The sequence below is a fragment of the Ovis aries genome, chromosome 21, assembly GCF_016772045.2.
Source record: "Ovis aries strain OAR_USU_Benz2616 breed Rambouillet chromosome 21, ARS-UI_Ramb_v3.0, whole genome shotgun sequence".
Taxonomy (NCBI): Eukaryota; Metazoa; Chordata; class Mammalia; order Artiodactyla; family Bovidae; genus Ovis; species Ovis aries.
Window position 1 is genome coordinate 39925135 of NC_056074.1, and position 26963 is coordinate 39952097.

General features: G+C 49.5%; 1 protein-coding gene across 1 annotated transcript; it reads left to right on the top strand.

Annotated features, from left to right (window-relative positions):
* On the top strand, window positions 1–26963 carry POLA2 (DNA polymerase alpha 2, accessory subunit). Its single transcript, XM_004019668.6, has 18 exons — window positions 1–459; window positions 3631–3755; window positions 4251–4348; window positions 4730–4787; window positions 8131–8237; window positions 10806–10999; window positions 11642–11730; window positions 13167–13322; window positions 13836–13898; window positions 14852–14894; window positions 18131–18255; window positions 19061–19099; window positions 20120–20193; window positions 23688–23796; window positions 24050–24156; window positions 24977–25036; window positions 25663–25789; window positions 26508–26963. The coding sequence occupies exons 1-18, from the start codon at window positions 381–383 to the stop codon at window positions 26655–26657; spliced, it is 1803 nt and encodes a 600-aa protein (XP_004019717.2). The 5' UTR covers window positions 1–380; the 3' UTR covers window positions 26658–26963.

A 26963-nucleotide genomic window follows, 5' to 3' on the forward strand; every position in this document is an offset into this window, starting at 1 on the left:
ATGCGTGCGCCGTACAAAGCATTTGGCGGGTTTTTCCGGGCTCTACTGTTTTGCTCCCATCACTGAGAAGCTCTGCAGTGGCTTTTAGGAAGCAGGACGTTCTCCCCAAGAGAACGAGCTTCTCAAGCTTTCTGTTTTCTTCCTCTAGGCGTTTGAGGGCTTCCAAAAAAAGAAAGAAAAAGTGTTTCTCCGTGACTGACGACTGGGGCCTTCTGACCGCCTGAGGTCTTGGGCCATTTGGTCACTCTCCGCCTCAGGCCCTCGGAGGGTGAAAGGCTCAGAGGGACCTCGTTCTGCTCATCGATCTCCACGCTTGTGGGTTTCTTGGCGTCAGGTCGGAGCTAGGGTGGGCCCGGCCCCGGTCCCCGTCCTGGGTCATCATGGCTGTGTCCGCCCAGCTCTTGGTGGAGGAGTTGCACATCTTCGGCCTAGAATGCGAGGAGGCTGTGACTGAGAAATGTGAGTTCCTTGCCCCCTCTCTGGACCCCACCCAGGTCCACCCCCCCCTGCTCGATTCCGAGGTTCACCTCCCCTAGATGGGGCTTGTCGGTGTTTGTGAGATGAGTGAAACTGAGTTTGAGACTTTGAAATGCTCACAGGGTACTGCTTGGATCCCAACTGAAAAATAAGAATGTGAAGAATGGTTTTCAGTCAGCGCAGTTGCACAGAATTTGGAAAATGTTTAAAGCTCAACAGCAAAGCAAGAGATGTTGGGATTTTGAAATGTAGCTTTTTATTTCTGGCTCCTCCCTTTCCAGCCTACACCTAAACTTCTGCTGATCCATCAACTTCTCATCAAAACTGTTGGTGGTCTGTGCAAATAAGAGTCCCTGACATGGGTTCCTAAAATTAAATTTTAGCTTTGCAAGGAACTTTAAGGAGCTTGTCAGCTGATGCTGACAAAGTTTACGGGTGGAGAAACCTATTGTTGTTGTTTAGAGGCTGCTGCTGCTGCTAAGTCACTTCAGTCGTGTCTGACTCTGTGCGACCCCAGAGATGGCAGCCCACCAGGCTCTCCCGTCCCTGGGATTCTCCAGGCAAGAACACCGGAGTAGATTGCCATTTCCTTCTCCAATGCATGAAAGTGAAGTCACTCAGTCGCATCCAGCTGTCAGCGACCTCTGCAGGCTAGACGTGTCCAGCTGTTTTACGACCCCATGGACTGTAGCCTGCAAGGCTCCTGTGTCCATGAGATTTTCCAGGCAAGATACTGGAGTGGGTTGCCATTTACTTTTCCAGGGGATCTTCCCGACCCAGAGATCGAACCTATGTCTGCTGCACTGCAGGCAGATTCTTTACCACTGAGCCATAGAGAAACAGATGAGGAAAGTTAGTTGCCTGAGCTGGTCTGTGAACCAGGTCTCCTACGCCTGCGTCCAGTACCCCATTGTATTGATGAGGCTCTAGGGCAGTGTCAGGAAGCAAACTCTTGGGAGGTGTGGAGTTACCGGTTTTAGAATCAGGATGATCATGCATCTGCCTTTACCCTTCGTCAGCACATTGAACTTGAATGCAAACGTTAATTTATGAAAGACTGCAATACTCTAAATTTTTATCTCCAGGGTATTCTCTTCTCAACAGGAGACTTGAATGAGAAAATCAATCATAGTCAGTTTATTTGGTGAGCCTAGAGTCAAACCAAGAGAAATTAGTTGTGTGAACTAAGTTTGTAAAGGCTTCAATCCAAGATGCCTGCTGGTTCCATTTCATGTAGGACTACATTGGCAGTGATGTTGGAATTCTAGACTTGTACTTCATAATTGCTAACCTCACCTGGACCTTAATATTGCCTGACATATCATAACATATTCCCCTGATCTGTTCACTCTGAGTCTCCTGTGGGAGACATTCATCACCTGCTCCTCCTCTGACAATCTTCTGTCCCATCCTCACTCTCAGCTGATGAACTTACTTTCTGTTTCACTGAGAAAAATAGAAGGACCTGTGTCTATGCTATATTCCTTGCCTCCTCCCATTACAGTGAATAAATTCTCCATATTTCCAGCAAAAGCCACACGCTCTGCTTCAGTCTTGAATCCCATTCCTTCTCTCCTCCTTAAGGATATCACTTCAGTAATTCTTCCCTTTCTTATTTTCTATTTTCTCTCCATAAGATATTTTTTCCTAGTAGCCTAGGAATGTGACTCTTACACCAACCTTTAAGTACTCCATTGTTGCCCCATCCCACTCCAGTTATCTTCTCCCAGTTATAACAAATCTTCTCAGAATGATGGCCTTCAGATTTTTCCTCCTTAAGCCCATTTCAGTCAACTTTTTCATTCCCACCACTTCACTGAAACTGCTCCTCCCCAGGTCACCAACGACCTTCACCTGGCCAAAGCCACAGAGGCATTTTTCAGTCCCCCTTTGGATGAGCAGCAGCATTTGATGCCATTCATCCGGTCCTCTTCTTTAAAATGCATTTTCCTCTTAGCTGCTTGGACACTCCTCCTGGGTGTTCCAACGTGCATGTCACCACCTCTTAGCCTTTGCAGATTCCTCTGCATCCTAAGCCCCAAGATACACTCAGCTCCTTGATGATCTCACCTGATCTCATGTGTTTGCTGGTGGTCCCCAAATTTATAACTCAGCCCAGACCTTTTGCCTGATCTGCAAGCCAGTCTGCTTCCCACACGTCTCCAGCTGGAAGTCTGATTGGCATCTCAACCTCAGGTGTCTGAAGCTAAGCTCCTGCTCCCTCTCCTCAGAGTTCCTCCTGCTGCCTCCCCACCTCAGTTAATAGTAACTGGCCCCTTCTAGAAGCTCAGGCCAAACCCACAGCATCATCCTCAAGACTCTCTCTACACACCCACATCTGGTCAGCAAATCCCAGTGGCTCTACCTTCAGGATGCTTCCAGTCTAAAGTCCAACCACTTCTCCCCTCCTCTACTGACACCGCCTTGACCCAAGCAACTGTCATCTCTCACCATGGATTTTGCCATGGTTCTCTTAATTGGTCCCCCTGATTCTACCCTCGTCCCCTTCCATCTGCTTAACACAGCAGGCAGGGTGACCCTGTTCAGTGGAAGTCAGGTCGTGTTACTGTTGTGTTCAAACCATCTAGTGATTTCTCAGGTTACTCAGAATAATTACAGGGGCCAATGGTCTGCACCCCCTTTACCCTTTCAGCTTGTCTCTGTCTCCTCCTTCCTCTTTGCATCCCAGCCGTGGAGGTCTTCCTGCTCTTGCTTCTCCCTTAGGATTCTTGCCTGAAAGCTCTTCCCTCTCAACACTGCCTGCCACACTCCTTTACTTCTTCCAAGTCTTTACTCAGATGTCATGCCCTCAATGAAGCCTTCCCTAATCACTGTGTTTAAAATTGCCAGCCCCTCCCCCCAGCCCCCTGATCCCTCTCCAGGCTTTATTTTTTCTACAAAACACATTTAACCAGCTAACATACATTTTTTACTTATTTGGTTGTTTTCTGTCTCCCCTCCATAGTGAGCTACATGAGAACAAGGGTTTGTCTCTTTGTTATTCACTGCTATTAATGTATTCTTGTGTCTAGAACAGTGCCTAGTAGGTGCTGAATAAATGACTATTGAATAAATTAAGGATTATTTTCACTTTTCAAGGTGAAAGCCACAAGAAATGAACTAAGTTCTTATGTGTCCAATTTCCCCCTACAGTGGTAGAATTGTGCATTCTGTATGGACAAAATGAAGAGGGAATGGCCAGCGAGCTTATAGCCTTCTGCACCAGCACCCGTAAAGACTGCCTCACCTTAGAGACCCTGAATTCTTTTGAGCACGAGGTAAGAAGAAACTGTAGACAGACTAATAATGTAAATTTCTGTGTCTGCTCTGTCGAAAGGTGGAGTACTGTATTGAGAAGAGTGTGTACCTTAGAATCAGACCTGGATTCCAGTCCCAACGTGAGCGTGGACCACCTCCTTATTGACTCCTAACCTCAGTTTCCTCTTCAGTCAGTGGTCCCCATGATGTGTATTTTTTATGGTTATTGAATGAATTGAGAATGGTTGTAAATCCCTCCTAAAACTATGCTCAGCAGGTGGTAGTTCATCAGCAAATAATTGGTGTTCATATTAGAATTGTTATGTGTTGGAGAGAAACAGTGACAGGTTAAGTCTTTAATCTTTAGTCTATCATGTATATCTTCATTCTTCCTTTGAGGAATTTTATATTTTCGATTATATTTCAAATGCCCGTTATTACCTCATGACTATGGGAAATGCTTCCTCTATTAATTTGACTATGGAATAATATATTCATTATCTTTTATTCCTTAGTTTCTGAGCAAAAGATTATCCAGAACCTGGCATGGCGCCTCCAAGGACAGAGGGCACAGGCATGCAGGACCCAGAGACATTGTCTCCATACAAGAGCTGTATCCTTTTCTGCTCAAGGCCCTTGTATCAAACTACATATTGTATTTTATCCTTTGTCTATAGTTGCATGTGTAAGTTAAGAACCAGTAATAAGGGATTTCCCTGGTGGTCCAGTGGTTAAGACTCTGAGTTCCCAATGCAGGTGACATGATTCCATCTCTGGTCAGGAAACTAAAATCTGGCATGCCACATGACATGGCCTAAAAAAAAAAATTGTTTTTAATAAATAAATAATTTTTTGAAAACCATAAAAAACATGAGAACAAACTCAAATTAAAAAAAAACAAGTAATATGCCTAGTATTTAGATTTCTTATTTGATCGACCCTTGCCTTAGATTTTGGGTGGAAGTTTATTGTTTCTCTTAACCAATGTTTTTAGAATTGAGGTGGAGGAAGAAGAGGAGACCCTCTTGAACTCTTACACCACACCCTCTAAGGTACGTGTACCCTGTTTGGAAATTGCATTCTACACGTAGCATGTTTTTTTCTTTATTCTAAAAATATCAGCACAGCATTTGAAGTTCTGAAGGAGAAAATTAGCCACTCATACAGTTCCTACTCTATTTACACGTATGCATCTTCCTTTCCGATCATGTGCGTAGATGATTTTACATGATGGCCGCTTTTGTGGACACATAGTTATCCTTTCTTCAGTTAGCATATCATAAAATTTTTATCAATGTAGTTTCTCCATAATTGCTCTTTTTTAGTGGGTGTCTAGTTTTGTCTCAAGTGGAGGCTCTATAAATATTGCTTATCCAGTTTAGGTGTTGGACCCCACGCTAAGAGGTGGAATAGAGCAGTGGAAAGGCACTGTCCTCAAAGCCTGAGTCAAAGACCTCAGTGACCTTGAGTGAGCTGCTTTTATCTCTCTGAGCTGCCATGTCCTTTGCTGCATAATCAGGGTTCATTCATTCGCTTACTGAGCAACTACTATGTGCCAGACACTGGATGAACTGGTGGATGGAGCAGGCAAGGTTGTGCTCTGCCCTCAAGAAGCCAGTAGCCAGCAGATAATACCCTGTGATATTATCTTAAATATCTTGAAGGGCTTGAAAACATGTAAATGAACATGTAAAGTGCCAAACCCAAAGCAATGTATTCAGTAATCATAGTTAGTCTCTACAGAAAATGAATTTGTGGCAATCCTTAAACAAGGAGCAAGCCTTAATCTATCAAAGTAAATCATACTGTAAGAAAGAAGACGATAGGGGAATTCCCTGGCAAGAACTTGGTGCTCTCACTGCCAGGGCCCTGGGTTCAGTCTCTGATCTGGGAACTAAGATCCCACAAGCCACGCTGCACAGCCCCCCACCCAAAAAACAGAAGGAAGGAAAGGTGAGTCATTTACATGTGCCTGTGGAAAGCAAGAAAGCTAAAATGTTCACAGCATCAGGGTTGTTCATATTTGGGAGGACTGACTTGTGGTAACTCAACTCTCAGTAGACTGACACGTAAATCAGATACAAATTTACTTAATTTACTGTTGAAGTACACAGCTTTCTGATGGCTGAAATACCATATTGAGGACACCCCATTCCTGCTACAAAAGTACTCAGGAGGCTCAATCACAGATCAAAGTTTGGCCATGGAAACATAGCTAAGAGATGAGCTGAAATGGGTGAACAATTTGAAATATGCATCTGGAGCTCAGAGGAGAGGCAGACTGGATCTGGGGTAGAAACAGGAAAAAGACTTGAACAGTGCCCAGCATGTGGGAACTCGGGCATCAGCGCAGCACGATGACAGGGTCAGAGCCCAGGGCTGGCCTTTCCCACCCAGACTGGTGCCAGGGGCAGGAGGGCCCATGTTGCAGAGGTGAATATGTCAGTGGTTTTAGCTTGTCACCATTAAATATTTACCTTGTGCAATGACAGCTACTCTTTTTAAATTTTTTAATATTTATTTATTTCTTTGACTGTGCCGGGTCTTAGTTGCAGCATGTAGGATCTAGTTCCCTGACCAGGGACTGAACCCAGGCTCCCCTCCATTGGGAGTGCAGAGTCCGAGCCACTGGATCACCAGGGAAGTCCCACCAGCTGCTCTTTTGCCCCTGTGCTCACCATAAATCTTCTGGTTGTAGTCCGACTTTCCACATGTCCTGCCTGACAGAGAAAGATGTATCAGCCTGGGGATTTGAAGTTCCCATGCTTCTGGCATCTTTTTTCTAATAAATGAATAATCTGGCTAAAATTTGGGTTCCTGTGTGCTCTGAGGATGAGTTCCCCCCAGGGTGTGAGACTGCAGTCCCTCTGTATGTCTCATTATGGGTGGGTAAACCAGCCAATAGTATTAGCAGTGAGTCTCCTGAGCTTGCTGCGAGTGAGCACACCCCAGGAACGTCTCGAGCTGGTTTGCTGGCACAATCAGGCTTCACCACGTGGCTGAGGGCTGAGCCCCAAGGCTCTGCTCTTTCCCAGAGTCCTGTCCTCTTGCTTCATCCTGGGAGATGGACCTGGAGCTCTGTAGCCCCCTATGTATTAGAAGGGTCTTCGGGAAAAATAGTTTGAGAAAAACCTATTGAAACCGTAAAATCTTTGCCATCGTTTGGCCCAGTAATCGCTCCTAGTAAGAATCTCTCATAAGAAATTATCCAAATTCCAGGAAAAGCTATTGTGTGATAGTGAGCACCTCAGTATTTGTTGTCTCCAGAAACAGATACACCCAACAACAGAGAAGTAGTTACGTAAACTATTATATATCAATTCCATCAACACAGCTACCAGAAAGGATGAAGACTGACAATGTGGGAGAAATGCTCAGAATTAATATAGAGCAAAAAACTCATAATATACAATACTTCAATGAAGGATCATATTCAAACTAAGATTATAACTATTAGAATTTTTTCAATTGGAAAAATATTGAAATACTAGAAAGGAGTATTTTTAAATGGCTGTTGTATAAGTGTAGCACATAAGGAAGGGTCCTTTTAAAATCTAGTTTCCATTCCAGCCACTTAAGGGTGGTTTCGAATCCTGCTTTCTTTCTCCTTGCCTGTCCCTAGTCACCCCGTAGGCAGCTTTGGTGGCATAACCTAAACCCGCAGCCAGGAGGAGCCCAAGGGCAGGGGAACGCTGGCCAACTAGCCAGCTGCCTGGTTTCCCTCCAGCCGAGGATTTTGTCTTTGCTCAGCCACAGTCCGTTGTCCCAGACTCTGGGGAGCAAGGGATCTCGGGATTTGCCGGTTTCACCCTCCACTCCAGGCATCTCTTTGGATTCTTCTTGATGAGCAAAACCACCCAGAAAACAAAACTGACCATCAGTGAGGCGTGTGCTAAATACTCTCCAAGTATGAGCTCACCCGTGTTATCTGCCTGGAGTCACTCCCTTCTTTAATTCTGAAAATGTGTGGTAGACTTTGCCAGAATAAATAGTAACATGGTCCCATCCCTTGACAGGAAAATGTGTCCGTGCAGGTTAAAACTATGTGTGTAGCCAAACTCCCAGCTGTGCTAAAGCAGAGAGGTGGGGAAGGAAAATGAACACGCGAGCGATTTGACAGGACAGATCGCCTGCTTGGCAGTCCTGTCGGGGGATGTTGTTGGCATTTGTTTCTTAGTTGCCTCCCAAATGGAGACAGCGTACTGCCGAGGACTGTATTACAGTTGCTAAAGTCTGAGATTCTGCTTGAAAGATGGGGCCTTCAGAAGAAACCCAGCCCTGTGTGGTCTGTGCCCTTCATCCGGGCACGTCCCCCCTTTTTTCCTAAGGATATGCGTGCTTCACTTAGCAACCCGAGTCTAGAGTAACTGCGCCCTTCTCCTGCTTTGCTTCTAGGGTTCTCAGAAGCGAACTATCACTACCCCAGAAACCCCCCTCACAAAAAGAAGTGTGTCTGCTCGGAGCCCCCATCAGCTCCTCTCACCATCGAGTTTCTCTCCAAGGTATGGATTCTGATAATTCAGCTGTCAGGCAGCAGGCCCGCCCTCCCCTCTCTCTGGTTACCTGGTAGAGGCTGACACTACAACCTGACTTAAGGAAGAGAGGTGGACGTTTCCCTCTGCAGTCGACTGGCTAGAAGACCGACTGCTCCCTCCCCTCCCCGCCCTCATCCTGTGTGGAAAGTTACTGTTTCTTACTGGTAGTTAAGGAAACTCACTTTCCACCCTCTTTTCTAGGGCTCATTTCCTAGCTCAGAACCTGATACCTCCTACCAAAAACAACCTGTCTATTCAGAAGTTGGGGAGCCTGCAAGTCTCTTGCCAGGAGGAGGCTAATAGGTTTCCACCTGCTTCTGTTAGTTCATGTGTTGTTGGGTTTCTTTCTTTCTTCTTTTTTTTTAGGTATTTATTTTTAAAAAAGAAAAGCACATATCTTTGTTCATAACATTGCGTAACCTGTTCTTTGTTCCTCACTCAGGTTACAGCTAGTTGCTGAGAGTTTTCTTGTCCCTGAACCTACCCCAACTTCATTGGTATTTTATCCCTGCTGCCACTTCTGCACATAAATCCACAGGGATCACGTGTGACTTTTGGAAATCCATAAATGACACGTGTTCCATGAGAGAATTCCGTAGTGGGAGCTCTGCTGAGGAGAAGAAAGGGCTTTAGGTGCTGCCGCATCGGGATGGGGCAAAGGAACGGTGGCGTGAGCCAGTTAGGGCGACACTGGCTGCCAGGAGTCACTTCTAGACCAAGCAGAGCTTAAGACTTGCCAACCTAAGACTTTTCTGTCACATCAGAAAGGAGGTGATAGGGACCTCCCTGGGAGTCCAGTGGTTAGAACTCGGCACTTTCACTGCCGTAGTCCCAGGTTTGATCCCTGTCAGGGAACTAAGATCCCACAAGCCACTTGGTAGGGCCAAAACACACGAAAGAAAGAAAGGGAGTGCTAGCATTGTTCAAGATCAGAACGGGGTCAGATTCTTTTTTTCTTCAATTTTTTAATTTATTTATTTGGCTCGGCCTAGTCTTTGTTAGAGAAGGCAGTGGCAACCCACTGCAGTACTCTTGCCTGGAAAACCCCAATGGATGGAGGAGCCTGGTAGGCTGCAGTCCATGGGGTCGCTAAGAGTCGGATACAACTGAAGCAACTTAGCAACAGCAGCAGCAGTCATAGCTGTGGCACGTGGAATCTTTAGTTGTGGCATGTGAACTCTTGGTTGCAGCCTACAGGATCTAGTTCCCCAACCAGCGGTTGAACCCCGGGCCCCCTGCATTGGGAGCACAGAGTCTTAGGCCCTGGACCACCGGGGAAGTCCTCTGAAAGGTAGTTGGATCCTGAGGGCGGATTTGACTTTAGTGTGGCCCACTCCTGCTTTCAGGAGTTTTCACCCTGGCTTCCGAATAGAACTGTGTAGACTTAGAAGGGCATCTTTGGATGCACAGAGATGGCTGGTTACAGAGTGGTTCTCGTAGGTGCCAGCACCATGGCAGCAGTTCTGTTCTCTCAACAGCAAGACTTTGAAACTTGCAGATCTGTTTGCAACAAACCCCGCGTGAGCATCTCCCTGGGTTAAAGGGCCGGCTGTAATGTGTGCCGCACAGAGCTTCGCAGGGAGGAGCTTGGCGCAGCTGAGATGCCCTGCCTCGTCATTCTGTAACGCATGCCAGTAAAGCTGACATCAGAAACTGGCTTCGTAATTTATGAAAGTAACTTCTAAATTATTCAGGTGGAGGCAGCACTGGAGACAGAGGTCATTAGTCAAGCTCGTTTGCTGCAGCCTCTGTGGAAAGGAGGAACTGGCAGCACCCACTGTAACAGTGCCTATGTAGAACTGGTTCCCGCAGGGTTTCAGGGCATTAAATGAAGCCTGTTGTAAGCAGGCCTCTTGGTGCACTGTTCACAACCAAAGGCTTAGAAGACCTCGCTGTCCTCTAAGCAGATCAGCAACACTGTGTGTCCTCGGAGGTGGAATTTATCAGCGAATGAGGAGAAATACGAGAACTTGCCGATTGAGACTTGGAGAGTGGGAGTGTTTGTTCACTAGCTGACAGAATTCATTACCTGCCCACCTCCAGAGATCCTGGGGAAAGCTGATTCCCTTTCATTTAACTTCATTTTGTTACTGTTTCTGCCTTGAACTATGTCATGAGGGGTTATGTGTGCACAGAGCAGCTTTTGACTTATCCACAGTTCCAGGCTCCGATGATATTCTAACAAGTGCTAAAAATTCATAAGAAAGAAAATAGTACTCGAAACTGGCTCTTTAATCAATTCAGAGTTTGGGTTTTGTTTTACTTTGTTAGTTTTAAGCCAGGAGAAGACCTTTTAAACTGCGTCTCTGTGTCTAAGCTTTTCTAAACACGTTTGGTATTCCTCAACCCCCCTCATTCCTGAAATTCCTTAAAGGTCCAGAATGTCCAACCCCATTAAGCTGATTAGATTTATAAAATGTGAGGCCAGGCTGGCATGCCTCCAATCCCAAATTTCCGAGAGGTAGCCTCATCTTAGACTCCTCTCTCCTTTTAGATATGAACGCGGTAACGTTGATGTCTTTTGCTTCCAATCAGTGCTACTCCCCCTCAGAAATACAGCTCAAGAAGTAACCGGGGAGAAGTGGTTACCTCCTTTGGCTCGGCACAGGGCGTGTCTTGGTCCGGGAGTGGAGGAACTAGTCACCTCAGCCTGAAGGTCTTGGGACATCCAGAGCCGCTCACCCGGAGCTACAAATACATGTTTCAGAAGCTCCCAGACATTCGAGAAGGTATTTGTTTTTCCCTTTGACATTCTGGAGGGTATAAAACCACCTGGAAGGGCTTGAATCAGTAACAAAGTGTCAGCTAGGCTGGTAGAACAAGTTCAAGGTTGCCTTTGATTGATAGATGTCCTCTGGGCACCCCTATTAGGAAACAGATATAAGATGACCACTCTCAATAATTCTCCCGAATCACAATCACTTTGCTAAGAAAAAGCACACAACCATTTCCCAGTAACAGCCGCTTGAACTGTGTAAAGGAAGCCAATTACAGTGTTAAAGGAAGCGGAGACATTTATGGCTTCTTCCTTGGAAAGACTGGAAGGCTCTTCGGGTTGTTCTTGGCTTCCCTGAAACCCCCCTGACCACCTGAGTAAGAGGGAGGGTGGGGAGGGAGCCAGGCTGACCTTGGGACTGTGACCTCATCCGTGACCCCCTCCCTCCCCCCACCATGGCCAAATGGAAGGCCGGGTTCAGCAACCAAATATCGGGCAATTGGCTCGGGCTTGAGAAACTTACAGACCGGCTGGTGTCCTCGGCTGCCTGCCTGCTTCTGTAAAATGACTGACTTTAATGTTTTACAAGGTGCTATGTTTTCTCTGCTTGGCAAGTAAAATGTCTTAAACATGCTTTTTCCCTCTGGGATTTCAGTTCTGACCTGTAAGATAGAAGAACTTGGCAGTGAACTCAAGGAACATTATAAGATTGAGGCTTTTGCTCCCATTCTAGTCCCAGCACAGGTAAGAGTTGTTCTAATAGTCTTTTCTGATGGATATTGTTTTATTAAATCAATGATGAAAAGTCAGCCTCTGGCTTCCTTTTCACTAACTGTCTACCTTCTAGTTAGAACATCTACCTTGGATGAATTTGGTAAAATGGGTTGTAAGTGCTGCCTGGTTTTGTGACCAGATTAAGTCGTTTTCTTTGCGCTTGAGTTAGAGTCTTGCATGTAAACAAGATTGAGGGCCTTAAGCATTCAAGTGTCAGGATATGAGAACAGCAGCAAAGTGAGGATTTCCAGAAACAGTGACTCATGGTCTTTCCCCTTCTTTGGTCTCTGTCATCAGGGATCAAGTGCTGTGAACAGCGTCTGCGTCATAGTTTAATCTGGCTCGTGCACAGTGCTTTCTCTCTAGCGTGTACTTTAAGGGGAGATGTGTTCTCAGAGTTTCTTTACGGGGCCTCTGTCACATATTTGCATTCAGAGGAGAATGGCCAGCTGGGGAAGATATGCAAAACCATGTCATATAAGGAAGATTTGGGGGAGTTGGGAGGAAGTAGTGGAGGGGAGGCTGGGTTGTACGATCTCTTGGGGAAAGATTAGACTTCCTCGGTTTGCCCCCGGGAGTGAGAACAGGATAGAGGAAGCCACCGAGAGAGGAATTTCAGCTCAGTTTAATGAAGAACTTCCTGTTACAAGGCGGTATGGTGTGTGGTTAAAGGATATGGCCCTGGAGCCAAACATCTGGGCTTCAAACCCACACTTTGCCCACTGTTTGACCTTGATTAAATTATCTAACCTTTCTGCTGCTGGTTTTTCTCATCTCTAGTATGGATGCAATAATAATATCCACCTCACGGTTATTGTGAGAGTTAAGTGAGTTGATACATGTAAGCCTTTAGAACGGTGCCTGGTGTTTAGTGAGCCCAGTAAACCAGAGCTGTCATTAACAGTTATTCAGGAGATGTGTGAAGAAAGAAATGGCAACCCACTCCAGTATTCTTGCCTGGAAAAGTCCATGGACGGAGGAGCCTGGCGGGCTGCAGTCCATGGGTTTACATGACTGAGCACGCATGCCTGAGGAAGGTGGAGGGAGATGGATGGGTTGGTAGCGATAAGCTGCTGGAACTTAAAAAAAGAGAGAGAGAGATATGGTGAGTGGGCTGCTGGTGGGGACAGTGGGCTTGGGGGCAAGTTCCCCTTCACTGGAGATGCTGTGTCAGACAGCCACTTAGAGGGACTGAGGCATTAGATGGTGGGCAGGCTAGATGCCCCTTAAGGGTCCTTTCACCCCTGGGAGCCAGTGATGATACTTGTGGTCATCTCGGGCTCAAAGTGATCCGCCGCCCAAAACATGAGTGCTGTTGTTCGATGTCTGTTTTGCTCTCCATCGTGCAGACCAGATTTTAAGCTCCTGTGTCCCAAAGACTGTTGTTCTCCTGTGTGTCTCGGTAGGAGCCCGTTACCCTGCTAGGCCAGATCGGCTGTGACAGCAACGGGAAGCTGAACCACAAGTCGGTGATTCTGGAGGGAGATCTGGAACATTCCTCAGGCACTCAGATTCCAGTGGATCTATCTGAGCTCAAAGAATATTCTCTATTTCCTGGACAGGTGAGATCAGGGGCGTGTCTCCCCTCTGGGTGCGGCTATGCTATGTGCTCCTGGTGTGTGTAGTGGACTGTGGCCAGGTGCCCCACACTTTTGACCTCTGATGCCAAGAGGTGTAACTGGAGCTCAGGCGCCGGAGTGGACGCCAGTGTGGGGGTTCCGATCCCCTGTGTGCTGCGACCTTGGCTCTGGGATCTGCTGCCAGATTTCAACCCCAGCTCCACCCCGCAGGGCGGATGACTATGGCAATGTTACTTAACCTCCCAAACCCAGAGTGTCCTGATCTGTGAAATGGAAATGATAATTCTCACCTTATAGGAATGTTGTAAAAATGAGATCAGCATGTAAAGCATAATGATTATTGCACTAATATAACCCCCTTCATTTGTTTTCTAGAAAAACACCCCCAAGTTTACAATTACAGAATGAGAGTGGCTGGACAGTACTTGTAACTCTATGACAATAGCTTATCCCAGACCTCCTGTTGATCATGTCTGTCTGCTGCCTGCCTTTCAGGTGGTGGTCATGGAAGGAATCAACACCACGGGTAGAAAACTCGTTGCCACCAGACTCTACGAGGTACAGTGTGTGGGCTCTTCTCCATCTTGGAGCTCGTCCTTTGTAAAGGCCTGTTGATTCGCTTCTCAATTCTCTGTAGAGTACGACCTACCTCTAGGTCAGGGCTTAGCAAACTGCTCCCCAAAGGGCCAGACAATACATATTTCAGACTCCACAGACCTGGTCTTCATACGGTGTCGACTCTGCCATCATAGCACAAAAGCAGGCACGAACAACCCATTATCCAAAGAGTGTGGCTGTGTGCCAGTGAAGGTTTACTTACAGTAACAGGCAGTAGCTAGATTCGCCCGTAGCTTAGCAGCCCCTGCTCCTGCAGTAATCCTCTGCCAACTTCCAGGGGACGTGGAAGAAGTAGCAGCACGTGTCCTCCCAGGCAGGACACCCATCCTGCAGTCGCCCGTTTTGCTCCTGCTCTTTCCTGGGTGTTTTTTTAGTTTAGCCGTGACCTCATGCTACCAGGTGTCTTGGCCACTCTGAGCAGTAAAGAAAAAGGGAAGGGTCATCAACTCTGTGGTCTTCCCTGGTAGCTCAGCTGCTAAAGAGTCCACTTGCAATGCAGGAGACCCCGGTTCAATTCCTGGGTTGGGAAGATCAGCTGGAGAAGGGATAAGCTACCCACTCATTATTCTTGGACTTGCCTGGTGGCTCTGCTGGTGAAGAATCCACCTGCAATGCTGGAGACCTGGGTTCGATCCCTGGGTTGGGAAGATCTAGAGAAGGGAAAGTTACCCACTCCAGTATTCAGGCCTGGAGAATTCCATGGACTCTGTAGTCCATGGGGTCTCAAAGAGTCAGACACGACTGAGCGCCTTTCACTTTCATCAACTCTGTGGGCTTTTAGCTCCAAGGAGCAAGACACCCACAAACAAGCCCCCGTTCAGTGCCCACCCTGTTCCTGACCAGAAGCGGAGCCTGGGGCAAAACCTCACCACAGTTTTCTCTCCTGTTTGAAGGGTGTGCCGCTCCCGTTCCATCAGCCCGATGAAGAGGATGGAGGTGAGCTAGACTTCCAAGGGTATTTTGCCAACAGTGCGGGTGGAGAGGGGTGGGCCAGGGTCTGGAGCACAGTTCCTCTGGCCCTGGGAAAGCTTCAGAAGCTGAGAGAACCATTCTGGAGCTCCAAGGGCGACCGCAGATTCATGGGTTCACAGGCCCTTTGTGGACGGCCAGGGCTCTGAGCCTCTGTGGCTTGGTCGCCTTACCTCCTGTGCTCTGATTCCACAAGAGCTGTCATTTCAAGACTAATGTTTAACAGGTGTTTGAAGGTTGCTTTGAAAAAGAAAACAGTGGAATTCCCTGGCCATCCAGTGGTTAGGACCCCAAGCTCCCAGTGCAGGGGCACAGGTTCCATTCCTGGTTGGAAAAGATCTTGCGTGCCGTGCGGCCAAAAAATGAAAGGGGAGGGAGAAGAAAAGGAGAAAACAAGAACAGGGTAAAGAGCACCGATTTAAGAAAGAATTCCTTTAAATGCCATGTGATATCCTGGACAAGGAAAGGGGACATTAGTGGAAAAACCAGTGACATTTATAAAGTCACGAGCTAACAGTAACATACCAGTATTAATGCCTTCGTTTTGATGAATGTACCCTAGTTATGTAAGATGTTAGCATTTGTGGTTGCTGGGTAAAAGGTGTACATACAGGAACTCTGGACTCTGTTTGGGGCATTTCTACAATTCTAAAGTTATTCCAAAAAGAAAACTGTATTTAAAAATTAGACACATTTCTCAGGAAGCCTAGCTAACCTAGATGAGAAAAGATGAACATTTCAGTAAACTTGGCTTCATAACAATTCCAAGCATTTTTGTAAGCAGAGCAGTAGGCTGTTGAGGATTAGCAGGGAGATAGCTGATGCTAGCTGTATTGTGAACACCCCCTCCACGTTAATATTGTGTGAGGTCATTCTTAGAGGCGGCCTGGAATTGGGAGCAAGATTTAGGAGTTTATGACATTGCACATTCTCTCAGGAAGTAAGTGTTTATGGAAGCTAGAGCGCTGGTATTGAATCAAGTTCAGGTAACAAAGGGAATAGACAGGGCTGAACTGCCCGGAGCCAGAGCTGTGCCAGGGAAATCTTTGGAAGCAGTTGAATAAGTTGGTTTGGTTTTGTTAATAGTCATTTATTTTTATTTATTTATTTGGCTGCATTGGGTCTGCAGTGTGGGATGCAGACTCTAGTTCCCTGACCAGGGATCGAACCTGGACTTCCTGCATTGGGAGGGCAAAATCTTAACTGCTGGAAGTCCCTGAAAAAGTTGTTAATAGACATTTTGTGAGCGAGGTGTTGGGCTCAACACCTGGGTGTGGAGACACGGAATACAACATGGACCTGTCCGTCGGGCACTCACCGTCTACCTGGGGCTGGCGTCCCCTGGGCTCCTCGGAACTGAATGTAGCTTTGTCTCCTCCCCTCTTCACAGCACCAGTATTGCTCTCCTCCTTGAATTCTCCGTCTCAGTTCAGTTACTGCCACGCTCGAGGAACAGTGGCCCTCATTCCTGGAATATATTCCTGAACATATTACTTTATATGGCAGAAGGGACTTAGCAGGTGTGACTAAGTTAAGGCTCTCGAGATGGGGATTGTCTAGGTGGGCTCAGTGTAATCACAAGAGTCCTTATAAGGAAGGGCGGGAGAAGGCGGGAGAGACGGACATGTCAGGTTCTGGCTTTGAAGATGGAGGAGGGGCTGTGGGCCAAGGATGCAGGCAGCCTCTGGAAGCTAGAAGGGGCTGGGAAAGGATTCTCCCCAGAGCCTCCAAAAGGAATGCTGCTCTGCCCACACCTTGATTTTAGGACCTGCGACCTCTTGGACTGTAAGATAACAAATGTGTATTGTTTTAAGCCACCAAGTTTGTGGTAGTTTGTTACCAAAACCATAGGAAGCTAATAAAGCTGCCTGTTAAGAAGTCCAGGATCATTGGATTTGTTGTTGTAAGCTACAGAACTTGGTTCAGACTAACTTAAGAGAATTTGTTAGGGGAAATTCAGGTAGCACACAGACCAGACAAATGGCTGGAACAGGCTTACAGCCCGGATCACGGCTCAGTAACGCCAGGTGTCCAGGTAGCAGGGAGTCCTGGGCTGTGCTGACCAAGCACCTCAGCTGGGTGGGTCAGTGCCAGTCTTTTTTCTGTCCTTGGATAGTTCACCTTGAGATTCTGGAATCCAGAGGAGAGAGTGAATGGCTTAAGCCGGTGCATGCCTGCTCTTTGGCTGGGGAGGACGGTGCACCTAACTTACATCTCCATAGGACAGAGGGTGCGGGGGAGGGGACCTTATGGATGCCAAGGCGATTCTCTAAAAGGAAAGCAGATGCTTTGAGGAAAAGGGCACCCTGAAACAAGGCACTGCACCCCATAACACGAGAGTCTTCTGTCCCAAGCCTTGCCCCCTAGCTTGTCTTCCTGGACCCCTCGATGTACCACATTCTCCAGCTGCTGTCACCACTGATGGTCCCTCCCACTGAGCTCGCAAACCTCAGGGCTGCTGGGGACCCGCCTTGCCCTGGCTCCTGAAAAACTCTACTTTCAAGGGTAAACAAAGTCACAAAAAGACAAATACCATATGATTCCCCTTAGATGAGGTTCCTAGAACCGTCAGAATCATAGAGGTGGTTGCCAGGGACTGGGGGAGGGGGAGCAGGGAGTTAGCGTTTAACGGGTACGGAGTTTCGTTTTTACAAGATAGAAAGAGTTGTGGAGATGGAAGGTGGTGACAATTATGCCACATTATGGATTTATCTAATACCACTGAAATGTTGACTTAAACATGGCTATGATCAGGAGGAATTTCCCTGGTGGTCCAGCAGTTACACTCCGAGTTTTCACTGCTGAGGGCACAGGTTCGATCCCTGGTCAGGAAACTAAGGTCCTGAAAGCCACGCAGCACGTCTCCCCCGCCCCCCAAAAAAGTTGAGTTTTGTGTTGTATGAATTTTACCACCAAAAAAGAAGTTAAGAGAAAAAGCACGTAAGCAAATGTCACTTTGATCAATTCTCTTATGACCCCCACTTTCCTCCCATCATCTCTGGAGTCCTGTTTGCTGGCGCACTTGGCTGTGTGCAGCTCATGGAGGGCTCTTTGAGGGTAGAGTGAGGGCTTATTCCTTTCAATTCCCAGAGTTGCACGTGTGAGACTCTTAATTGAGTCCCAAGGCATCTTGTCCTCATTGTCCTTTCTCCCACCATCCCAGCATCTTCTCATCAACACCTTAACAATCCTTTCTGGCTTAGATTCTGAGCAGTTCATGGTCCTGGTGGCCTGTGGGCCATACACCACATCTGACAGCATCACCTTTGACCCCCTGCTCGACCTGATCACCATCATCAACCGCGATCGACCGGACGTCTGCATCCTGGTAGGGCCCCTCCGGGGACAGTTCACCTAGGGAGGCACTGAAGGAAGAATGGGGTGGGGGTAATCTTAGAAAAAGGTCTGATGAGGTTCTAAATTTTTAGGAAGAGTGTCAAACTCTCCTCCTCAAAAGTATTTCTGAGTTCTTGGTCTCCCTCTTTGGCGAGGTGTGCGGGTTTTTGTTTGTTTTAATGTTTATTTATCTGGCTGCACCAGGTCTTAGTTGTGGTGCGTGGGGTCTTTGATCTTCATCGCAGCATGCAGGATCTTTAGCTGCGGCCTGTGAGATCTAGTTCCCTGACCAGGGATGGAACTCGGGCCCCCTGCGTTGGGAGCAGAGTCTTAGCCACTGGCCCACCAGGGAAGTCCCTCTGTGTGCATGGTCTTAATCCAAAAGCCCAGGGTGTTTTGCCACCTGCACTGATTTTTCAGTATTTCACCTCTTGTCTAATTACTCCCATTTGTGAACTCATCTCTTTTGAAAGCTCAGAGTACTGCTCCTTGGAGGTAGATTGCCCTTGCTGGGTTGAAGGGGGAACAAAAGCCCAGTATTATAGGAGGCAAAGCAGCCAGTGACGGCCCAGTGTGCCTGTCCATCCAGGAGGCTGTGTCCTTCTGCCTGTGATATTGGCTGGGCACCACCCCCACCCATCTGCCAGTGTCCCAGGCTGTACAGGCAGCCTTGGAGGGAGAGGTGGACCCTGGGCAGAGAACTGCTAGGATCGGGTATGTGAGGGTACTCAGAGGCACGTGCAGTTCTGATGTGTTCTTTTGGTACCTTCGTTTCTCCACTTCGGGCTGATCTGCAGTTTGGACCTTTCCTGGATGCTAAGCATGAACAGGTTGAGGTAAGTGGCTGGGGCTGGAGTCAGGGAGAGACTGGGTACTCGCATTCAGTCAAGGCCTCACTGTTACTTTCATCTCTTGGAGTTTATCCTGCTTCTGTAAAAGCCTAAATGAATCCCTGTGGCTGATCAGAAAAACATTATTGCAGGGCAAGTTTAATAAAGGTACTGAATGTGAGGGCTTCATTTCACCAGAATACAGAGCCATCTGGAAGCGGGGGCGGGTGGAGGAGGGGATGCAGATGTCTGAGTCCTGGTCCCCTTCGTGTACCCGTGTGGCTCTGGGGCAGGAAGGTGGGGGAGGTGCCCATGGTCGCTCGGAGCTGTGCCTGTGAAAGCCCTCTCCTGGCTGCGACGGCTCTGGGCCCTGAGTGTCACTGTCCTTTGAACTTAAAACACAAATGGCCCTTCTGGAGGGGTTTCTTTGTTTTGTTTTTTTAATTTTCAACTGCTGGGTCTTCACTGCAGTGCGAGCTTTTCTCTAGTTGGGGCAAGCAGGGGCTACTCTTCACTTTCAGTGTGCAGGCGTCTCATTGCAGTGGCTTCTCGTTGCGGAGCACGGACGCTCGGGCATGCAGGCTTTAGTGGTTGCGGCAGATGGGCTCAGCCGTTGCAGTTCCTGGACTCTAAAAGCACAGGCTCAGTAGTTGTGGCACACAGGCTCAGCTGCTCCTCGGCATGTGGGATCTTCCCAGACTATGGATCTCCTGCATTGACAGATGAATTCTTTACTGCTGGGCCAGCAGGGAAGCCCTCTCAGGAGGTTTACCAGCCACAGCAAAGGCTTCAAAGCTCTCTGCTTCCTACTCCTCCCCTCGGCTCACCATCAGGACTGATTCTTCCTGACCTCCTTGCCTGCTCCCAACTAGACTCAGTTCTTGAAAGGACAGAGACCTTTGTCTTGTGTATCTTTGCATCTCCTTCAGCTCCTCACCCAGCATCTGCCCCGAGGGCTGTCTAACCAGCACTCAACAAGTGAATAGACACCAAAAGTTCACCCTGTAAATCTTTCTTTTCTTGCAGAGCTGTCTGCTGACGAGCTCGTTTGAAGATGTTTTCAAGCAATGTCTCCGAACAATTATTGAAGGAACACGAAGGTCAGCATTCAAAATACTGGGTAGAACCTTACATTTCCTGAGTTTCTCCAGGGCTTCCCGTTAAGAAACTGAAACCATTCAAAAGTCCTGGTAATTCCCATCCTTATATCCTTTTGAACTGCAGAGATCAGCTAGAACCCTTGAACTTCAAGTGCGCCGACCCTGAGTGAAGAGGCATCTTTGTAAAACACAAAGATAAACACATTTGAAAGGACAAGGCTGCCCAGACTTTCGCTCTTCCCTGGCTCTTTCTGTATTTCCTTCCTTTTCTCACTCCCTTTTGTAGAAATTCATGTTCCCTGAGAATCTTCCCAGGGTGGGGCCAGAGACTGTTTGATGGCTTACAGCGCAGAGTCCCAGGGGGCCTAACATCTCCTGTGAGTGAGAGTTGGAGGGTGAGCCCAAGTCCTTTACCGAGTCAGTGCTTCCCTGGTGCACGGCACCCCGCGACAGCTCGTACGTGGGTGGGGACGCATGAGGGTGGGGATTTTGAACCCTTGCCATGGACTGGAGTGACGGGACTGGGAAAGGTCATAGCGGTGATGAGGGCTGGGCAGTTCTAATTTGAGAGAAAAGCCGCTATTCCAGGAAGAGCCTAAGCCAGAAGTAGAAAGTTTTTCTGGAAGCTGACACCCCCATTTCCTGTCGCTCCCCTCCAGTGCCCGGGTTCGAGAGAAGCTGCTCTTGGTGGTGGATCTCCTCTGGGGATCTGCCTGCCAGGAGCTGAGCTCATCGAAAACAAACATTCCTGAGGCTAAGTGTAAAATGCGTCTGGAACAAGGGTGGTTTTTGAAACTAGATGTATAGTCTTCTGCCCTTGGCGGTGAGAACTGATCCCAGCAATGATTAGCTGTCATTCTACCTTCTCGTCCCAGCAGGGTAGGCCTCTCAGACTGGGGGAAAACCCCAACCGACCCCAGAGTCGAGGGGCTCGGATCGTGCGGTGTGACAGCCTGCAGCTGGGCCTGCCGCTCCCTTCTCCCTCCCCCACTGCAAGTGGCACGGCAGGTGTCTTCCCTCTGCACCCCCAGGGTTGTTTGGGACCCTGAATGAGTTTGTCAGACCTGGAGGCTCCTCAGGAGATAAATCCCTGAAAAACAGGGGCAGGCCTGGTGTCCCTGTTTTGTCAGCCCTCGGGTCCCCTCCGGGATAGGAGGGGACCGCCCCGCACGCCAGCCGGGTGCTTTCCATTTGAGATGGGGTTCTGTTTTTGGTTCCTCACCCCATGTGGTATTGACAGCAGTGCCACACAAAGAACAGACTGGGCATTGTTGCCCTTGGGGTGAGCTCCCAGCACCACCAGGCACTTTCATCTGCAGCCAGAGTGCGCCTCAGGGAGAGGGGCTGCCACCCTCCCCAAACAGTATAAAAGTGGCCCTCTTTGGGGGGATTTATTTTTACTCTGAGAGGTCAGCAGCGCAGAGCATTGAGCCCATTTATCAGTGAAAACCAGAGCCCATGAGGAAGCGCTGCCTCCCTCCCGGGAGCCCAGCAGAGCCCCGGAGCTTGAGGGAGCGGCTGCGAGGCCCGGCCCACCACGATGTGTGAAGTTGCGCAATGCTCAGCATAGTTGGAATTTTCTCTTGGATCCCTCCCCCTACAACGCGTGTATAACCCAGAGCAGGAGGCCCGTTTCCTCCTTAACTGTTGCTCTGCCAGCTCCTGCGAAGAAACAGAGCAAGTCCACGTCATAACAGCGGCCGGCTGCATTTCTTGGTTCTTTGTGTCCATCACAGACTGAGCCCCGGGGGTCTGGAACACACACTGTCCCCTCCAGACCACCCCCCCGCTCGTTTGCCAGGCTTCAGCGCCCAAATTGGTAGTCTTGGATAATCACAGGGAACTTTTCAGTGGCAAAGGAACAGTAACTAATTTGCTGAGTACCTTTGGTCTCGAGGTTCAGATTTTCCGCTGCAGAAGTATCGGCTCACGCTATGAGCAGGTATGATAACCAAGTGGCACATGTATGAACATCGCCAGCACCTTTATCCCATGTGAGAGGCAGCTGTGTCTGTATACCTGCACAGGTGGGTACCTGCCTGTACCCACCTTTGGGAAGCCATCTCGTCTTAAGCAAGAAAGGGCGCTAGAAGTGAAAGCTAGTGGTGGGTGTTGTTTGTTGTTTAGTGGCTAAGTTGTTAACGACTCTTGTGATCCCATGGACTGTAGCCTGCCGGGCTCCTGTGTCCATGGGATTCCCCAGGCAAGAATACTGGAGACGCAAGAGAGGCAGGTTCAATCCCTGGTAGGGTAGATCCCCTGGAATAGGAAATGGCAACCCGCTCTAGTATTCTTGCCTGGGAAATCCCATAGACAGAGGAAACTGGCGGGCTACAGTCCGTGGGGTCACAAAGAGTCCGACACGACTGAGCAGCTGAGCATGCACAGGGATCGAGCCCGAATCTCCTGCTTGGCAAGTGGATTCTTCACCACTGAGCCACCAGAGAAGCCCAGCGGATGTTAGACATGCCTCCAAAATAACACCTTCCGCCACAGGCCCCCCTGCCAAGGACAGCGAGGGAGTCAAGGAGACGGGTTCTTTCCCTTTTCTTCTCTGGTGTGGCTGGAGAGGATAAAGCGTCGGCCCCTAGAGTTACAGGGCTTTTCTTCACTTCTGTGTTATAACCTCCGCCAGAGGGGAGATCTGTCATCTCTGCTTTTACTGTTGCTGTTAGATATATCTTTCATGTTTGTCAGACACTCAGCTGCGGAGTGAAGACCAGCACTGATTCCCTGTGTGAGGCGGAGGGGCAGGGAGGGGGCATGGGCTCTGGGAGAATGCCCTGTTTCTCCCGCTCCTGGATCCAGTCTGCCTGCCTGGTCCCTCCCGAGGGAAGAGCCCCCAGTCAGGGAGGCAACGGGACACCTAAAAGCCACATCCGTTCACCCAGTGTGAAGAGTCAGAACTTTGGCTTCAGCTCTTAGTCTGAGGAAAGTGAAGATGTATCAGTCTCTCAGCCGTGTCCGACCCTCCAAACCCATGGACTTCAGCCCCCCAGGCTCCTCTGTCCATGGAATTCTCCAGACAAGAATACTAGAGTGGGTGGCCATTCCCTTCTCCAGGGGATCTTCCCAACCCAGGAATCGAACCCAGGTCTCCTACGTCGCAGGCAGATTCTTTACCACTGCGCCATTTGGGCTCTGAGGATTTCTAGTCACGTCCTTGTCTTTCCTGATTCTCTAGGTCTCTGTCTCGTCTTCCCTTTTTCTACTGGTCGTCCTCTTCCTCTCTCAGTAGAATATGACACGGAGCTGTGAGAAAGCATGTCCTGAGCTCGTCGAGGTGGTCGTGTGATAGAACAGACCGTGTCTCACACCCAGTACCCCATGGGGAACAGCACCCCCTCCTCGTGGAAGAGCTCCATTCCGAGCATCCCCCTCGGAAGCAGGCCCTTGTCTGAGGCCCTGACACTTGGAATCTGTCACCCGGCTAGGAGCTGTGTCATTTTCCTTCTCCTGACCTGTTTTGTCTTGTTTTGTTTTTTGCAAACCAGCTCTGGCTCCCACCTCATCTTCGTTCCATCGCTGAGAGATGTGCACCACGAGCCTGTGTACCCACAGCCTCCCTTCAGCTGCTCCGACCTGCTTCGAGAGGACAAAAAGGTACACGCTTCCTCTCCTTAACAGCAGGCAGCCGAATGCAGCGTGCCGGCGGCGACCACCCAGCTCCATCTGGAAGTGGAGGGTGGGGAGGTGGAGCACCTGACTCTCAGCTTCTCTTCATCACAAGCACATGTGTTATGTACTGCGTGGTGGACTTCCTGTGGTCTCCCCAGCCCTGTGGACCCCCCACTTGCCCAGAGGAGAAGTTTCTAACTTCGGCGCGCTAACACCTGCCCTGCCTGTCTCGTTGCAGCGAGTGCGGCTCGTGTCCGAGCCCTGCACCCTCTCCATAAACGGAGTGACCTTTGGTTTGACGTCCACCGACCTGCTGTTCCACATGGGGGCCGAGGAGATCAGTAGGTGAGAAGGGGGTTCCAGTTCCGCGGGCAGTTGCTGGCCCTCTGGACCCTGGTCCTGTCCTTGGCCAAAGGCCTGCTGGGCAGTCTCGAATGGGCGGTCCCTAGAGCAGCACTTTCTGCTAAACCCTTTGGCCGCTGAGTTTCTCTGCACCCAAAGGGGGCGGCGGGACACACGTGTCTATCACCATTTGTCTACAGTGTTTGAGGCCCTGCAGGGCCCCTTCCATCCTATCTTTGCCCTTAATTTCTAGTCATAGACATTCATCGACTTTGCTTCCTTTGCCACATGTGTGACCTAGACAAGCTGTCCGTGCACGTGGGGTGACTATTTACCCTGGAGGGTATTCCCCCTCCCAGAACAAGGTATTACTCTGCAGGGAATCAGACGCTACCGGGTCTGTTGAGCCGAAACTCAGCGGTTCAGTTCTTCCATCAGCTGTGATGGGAAGGAGTGTGGAGCCATTCATGTGTTAGGCGAGATGGGTGTGTGCAGGTTGGCTCTGGTTGGAGGTGCAAGGGTCACCCAGCTACAGCTGGCCCCTCGAGGGGCAGACCCCACGTGCTCTCGCACGGTGGGGCTGGTGCCGGCCTGCCTGGGCCCTGATCACAGGGCGTTCCCGCTCTTCCCCTTCTCGACCCAGTGTCCTGCTCAACAGACTGAGCTGTTTACAGACACGTCTTTAAACTTCCTCAGAGGCAACTTCCTGTCACACACCTTGGCCACATCGCTTCTCTCTAGTTTAAGAAATCCTCCCCGAAGAGAAACAGGTGCTGAGAAACAAGTTTCCACTTTCCGTTTCTTGCTTTTCTTCCTTCTGCAGTTCTTCTGGAACTTCAGACCGGTTCAGCCGAATTCTTAAACACATCCTGACCCAGCGGAGGTGAGCCCGCCCTGTGGGGCATCTGCCCATGCCCGGAATGCTTTGGAGTCACAGAGCTCGGACAGATTTGACCTCAAGAACCTTCCCCATGGAAGTGAAAGTGGCTCAGTCGTGTCCAACTCTTTGCAACCCCATGGACAGCAAGGAGATCAAACCAGTCAATCCTAGAGGAAATCAACCCTGAATATTCATTGGAAGGACTAATGCTGAAGCTGAAGTTCCAATCCTTTGGCCAGGCCACCTGATGGAAAGACCCTGATGCTGGGAGAGATTGAGGGCAGAAGGAAAAGGGGCAACAGAGAGTAAGAGGGTTGGATGGCATCACTGACTCAGTTGACATGAGTTTGAGCAAAGTCCTGGAGATGGTGAAGGACAGGGAAGCCTGGCCGGCTGCAGTCCATGGAGTCGCAAAGAGTCAGACACGACTCAGCAACTGAACAACAACAGCAGCCTTCCCCAGGCCCCACCAGAGAGCTCCCTCCTGGCATGACAGGCCTGTTCTGTCCCCTAAATACAGAGGGAAGGGAGAGGCAGGGTGTGACAGCCTGGAAGCCAGCGGCAGAGAAGGAGGCCATCTGGGGACGGCTCCCGAGGCCGCTGCTGCTGACACTCTCTCCTCTCTGCAGCTACTACCCGCTCTACCCGCCCCAGGAGGACGTGGCCATCGACTATGAGAACTTCTACCTCTACGCTCAGCTGCCCGTCACCCCTGACATCTTCATAGCCCCGTCAGAGCTGAGATACTTCGTGAAGGTGGGTTTGAACTCAGCCATTTCCCAGCAATGCCAGAACCAGTTCCTTTCTGGACCCCTGGCACCTACTCCTCTCGGGTCTGCTGGTGGGGACAGTGGCCTCGTTCCTTTGCAGGAGCGGGGAGGAGAAAACAAATCTGTTCGTATAGTGCTTAAGTAAGTGACGTGCCCTTGCTGCCTGCTGCCAACCACCCCATCCCACCTGCGGCATGGCGCTCAGGCAGCCCAGCCTGGGAGGCCCAGAGGCAGCTAGGAAGGCCCTCTAACCATGGCTCTCACCCACAGCCACCTCGGGTGACCTGGGTTTGCCTGTCCCCTCCCCGAATTCTGAGGTGAGCTCCCAGCAGCTCTGGGGCACATTCAGGTTCGGGCCCTCGGGGGGGAATCTACCCCATCAACCTCCTCTTGCCAAACCAGAGCCAGTCCGACCTCCGGGGGTAAACCTTCTTTCACGCTGTGAAACCAATAGAGCAAGTCTGTCTCCACGTTTGGGAATTGGCTGAGTCACCTTCTTCATTTTGTTTTGGAGACACAAGAGGAACTCAGAGTTTTCTAGTAATAAATTAACATATTGGACCGAAGATGGTTTTCCTTTGCCTTCGTTTCCAGTTTCTGTAACATCCTCTGGGGCTGAACCCTTAGATGAGTCCAGCTTCTTCACATCCGTGCCCATGGTTTCAGCCTTTCCAGACCCATAGTCACTCTTTCCTCCCCTCCAGGACATCCTCGGCTGCGTCTGTGTGAACCCGGGGCGCCTCACCAAAGGGCAGGTTGGGGGCACCTTTGGCCGACTCTACCTCAGGAGGCAGACCGCGGGCAGCGGGGGGCGGCAGAGTCCGTGTGCTGCCGCCCAGGTGGTCAGGATCTGAGCCGCCGTCCTTCGTCAGCCCTGTTGCGCAGGCCTCACAGGCGGGCCTGGGAGTAGCCCTCTGATGAGATCCCACCCGTGGAAGGAGCAGGGGCCCTGCAGGAAGGCCTCAGGCAGCTGGTCCCCATCCCTGAGTCCAGCTTCTCTGGAAGAAAACTGTTGTTTCTTCCTGGACACTCAAGAGTCCAGAGAGAACTGGCTGTGCGTGCACCATGCTCAGGAAGGTCAAGGCTTTACGATTTCGTGTATGAGTCACACAAAAACAACTTTGGGAGAAATAGAATAAATTCTGTAACTTCTGCATTGA

What these genes read in the sequence shown, in the direction of transcription:
- POLA2 (XM_004019668.6), top strand. Translation starts at nt 381, where the DNA reads ATGGCTGTGTCCGCCCAGCTCTTGGTGGAGGAGTTGCACATCTTCGGC. An exon ending in ATTGTCTCCATACAAGAGCT is followed by an intron (nt 4,349 to 4,729) that starts GTATCCTTTTCT and finishes CAATGTTTTTAG; the next exon opens with AATTGAGGTGGAGGAAGAAG. An exon ending in ATTCTCTATTTCCTGGACAG is followed by an intron (nt 13,323 to 13,835) that starts GTGAGATCAGGG and finishes CCTGCCTTTCAG; the next exon opens with GTGGTGGTCATGGAAGGAAT.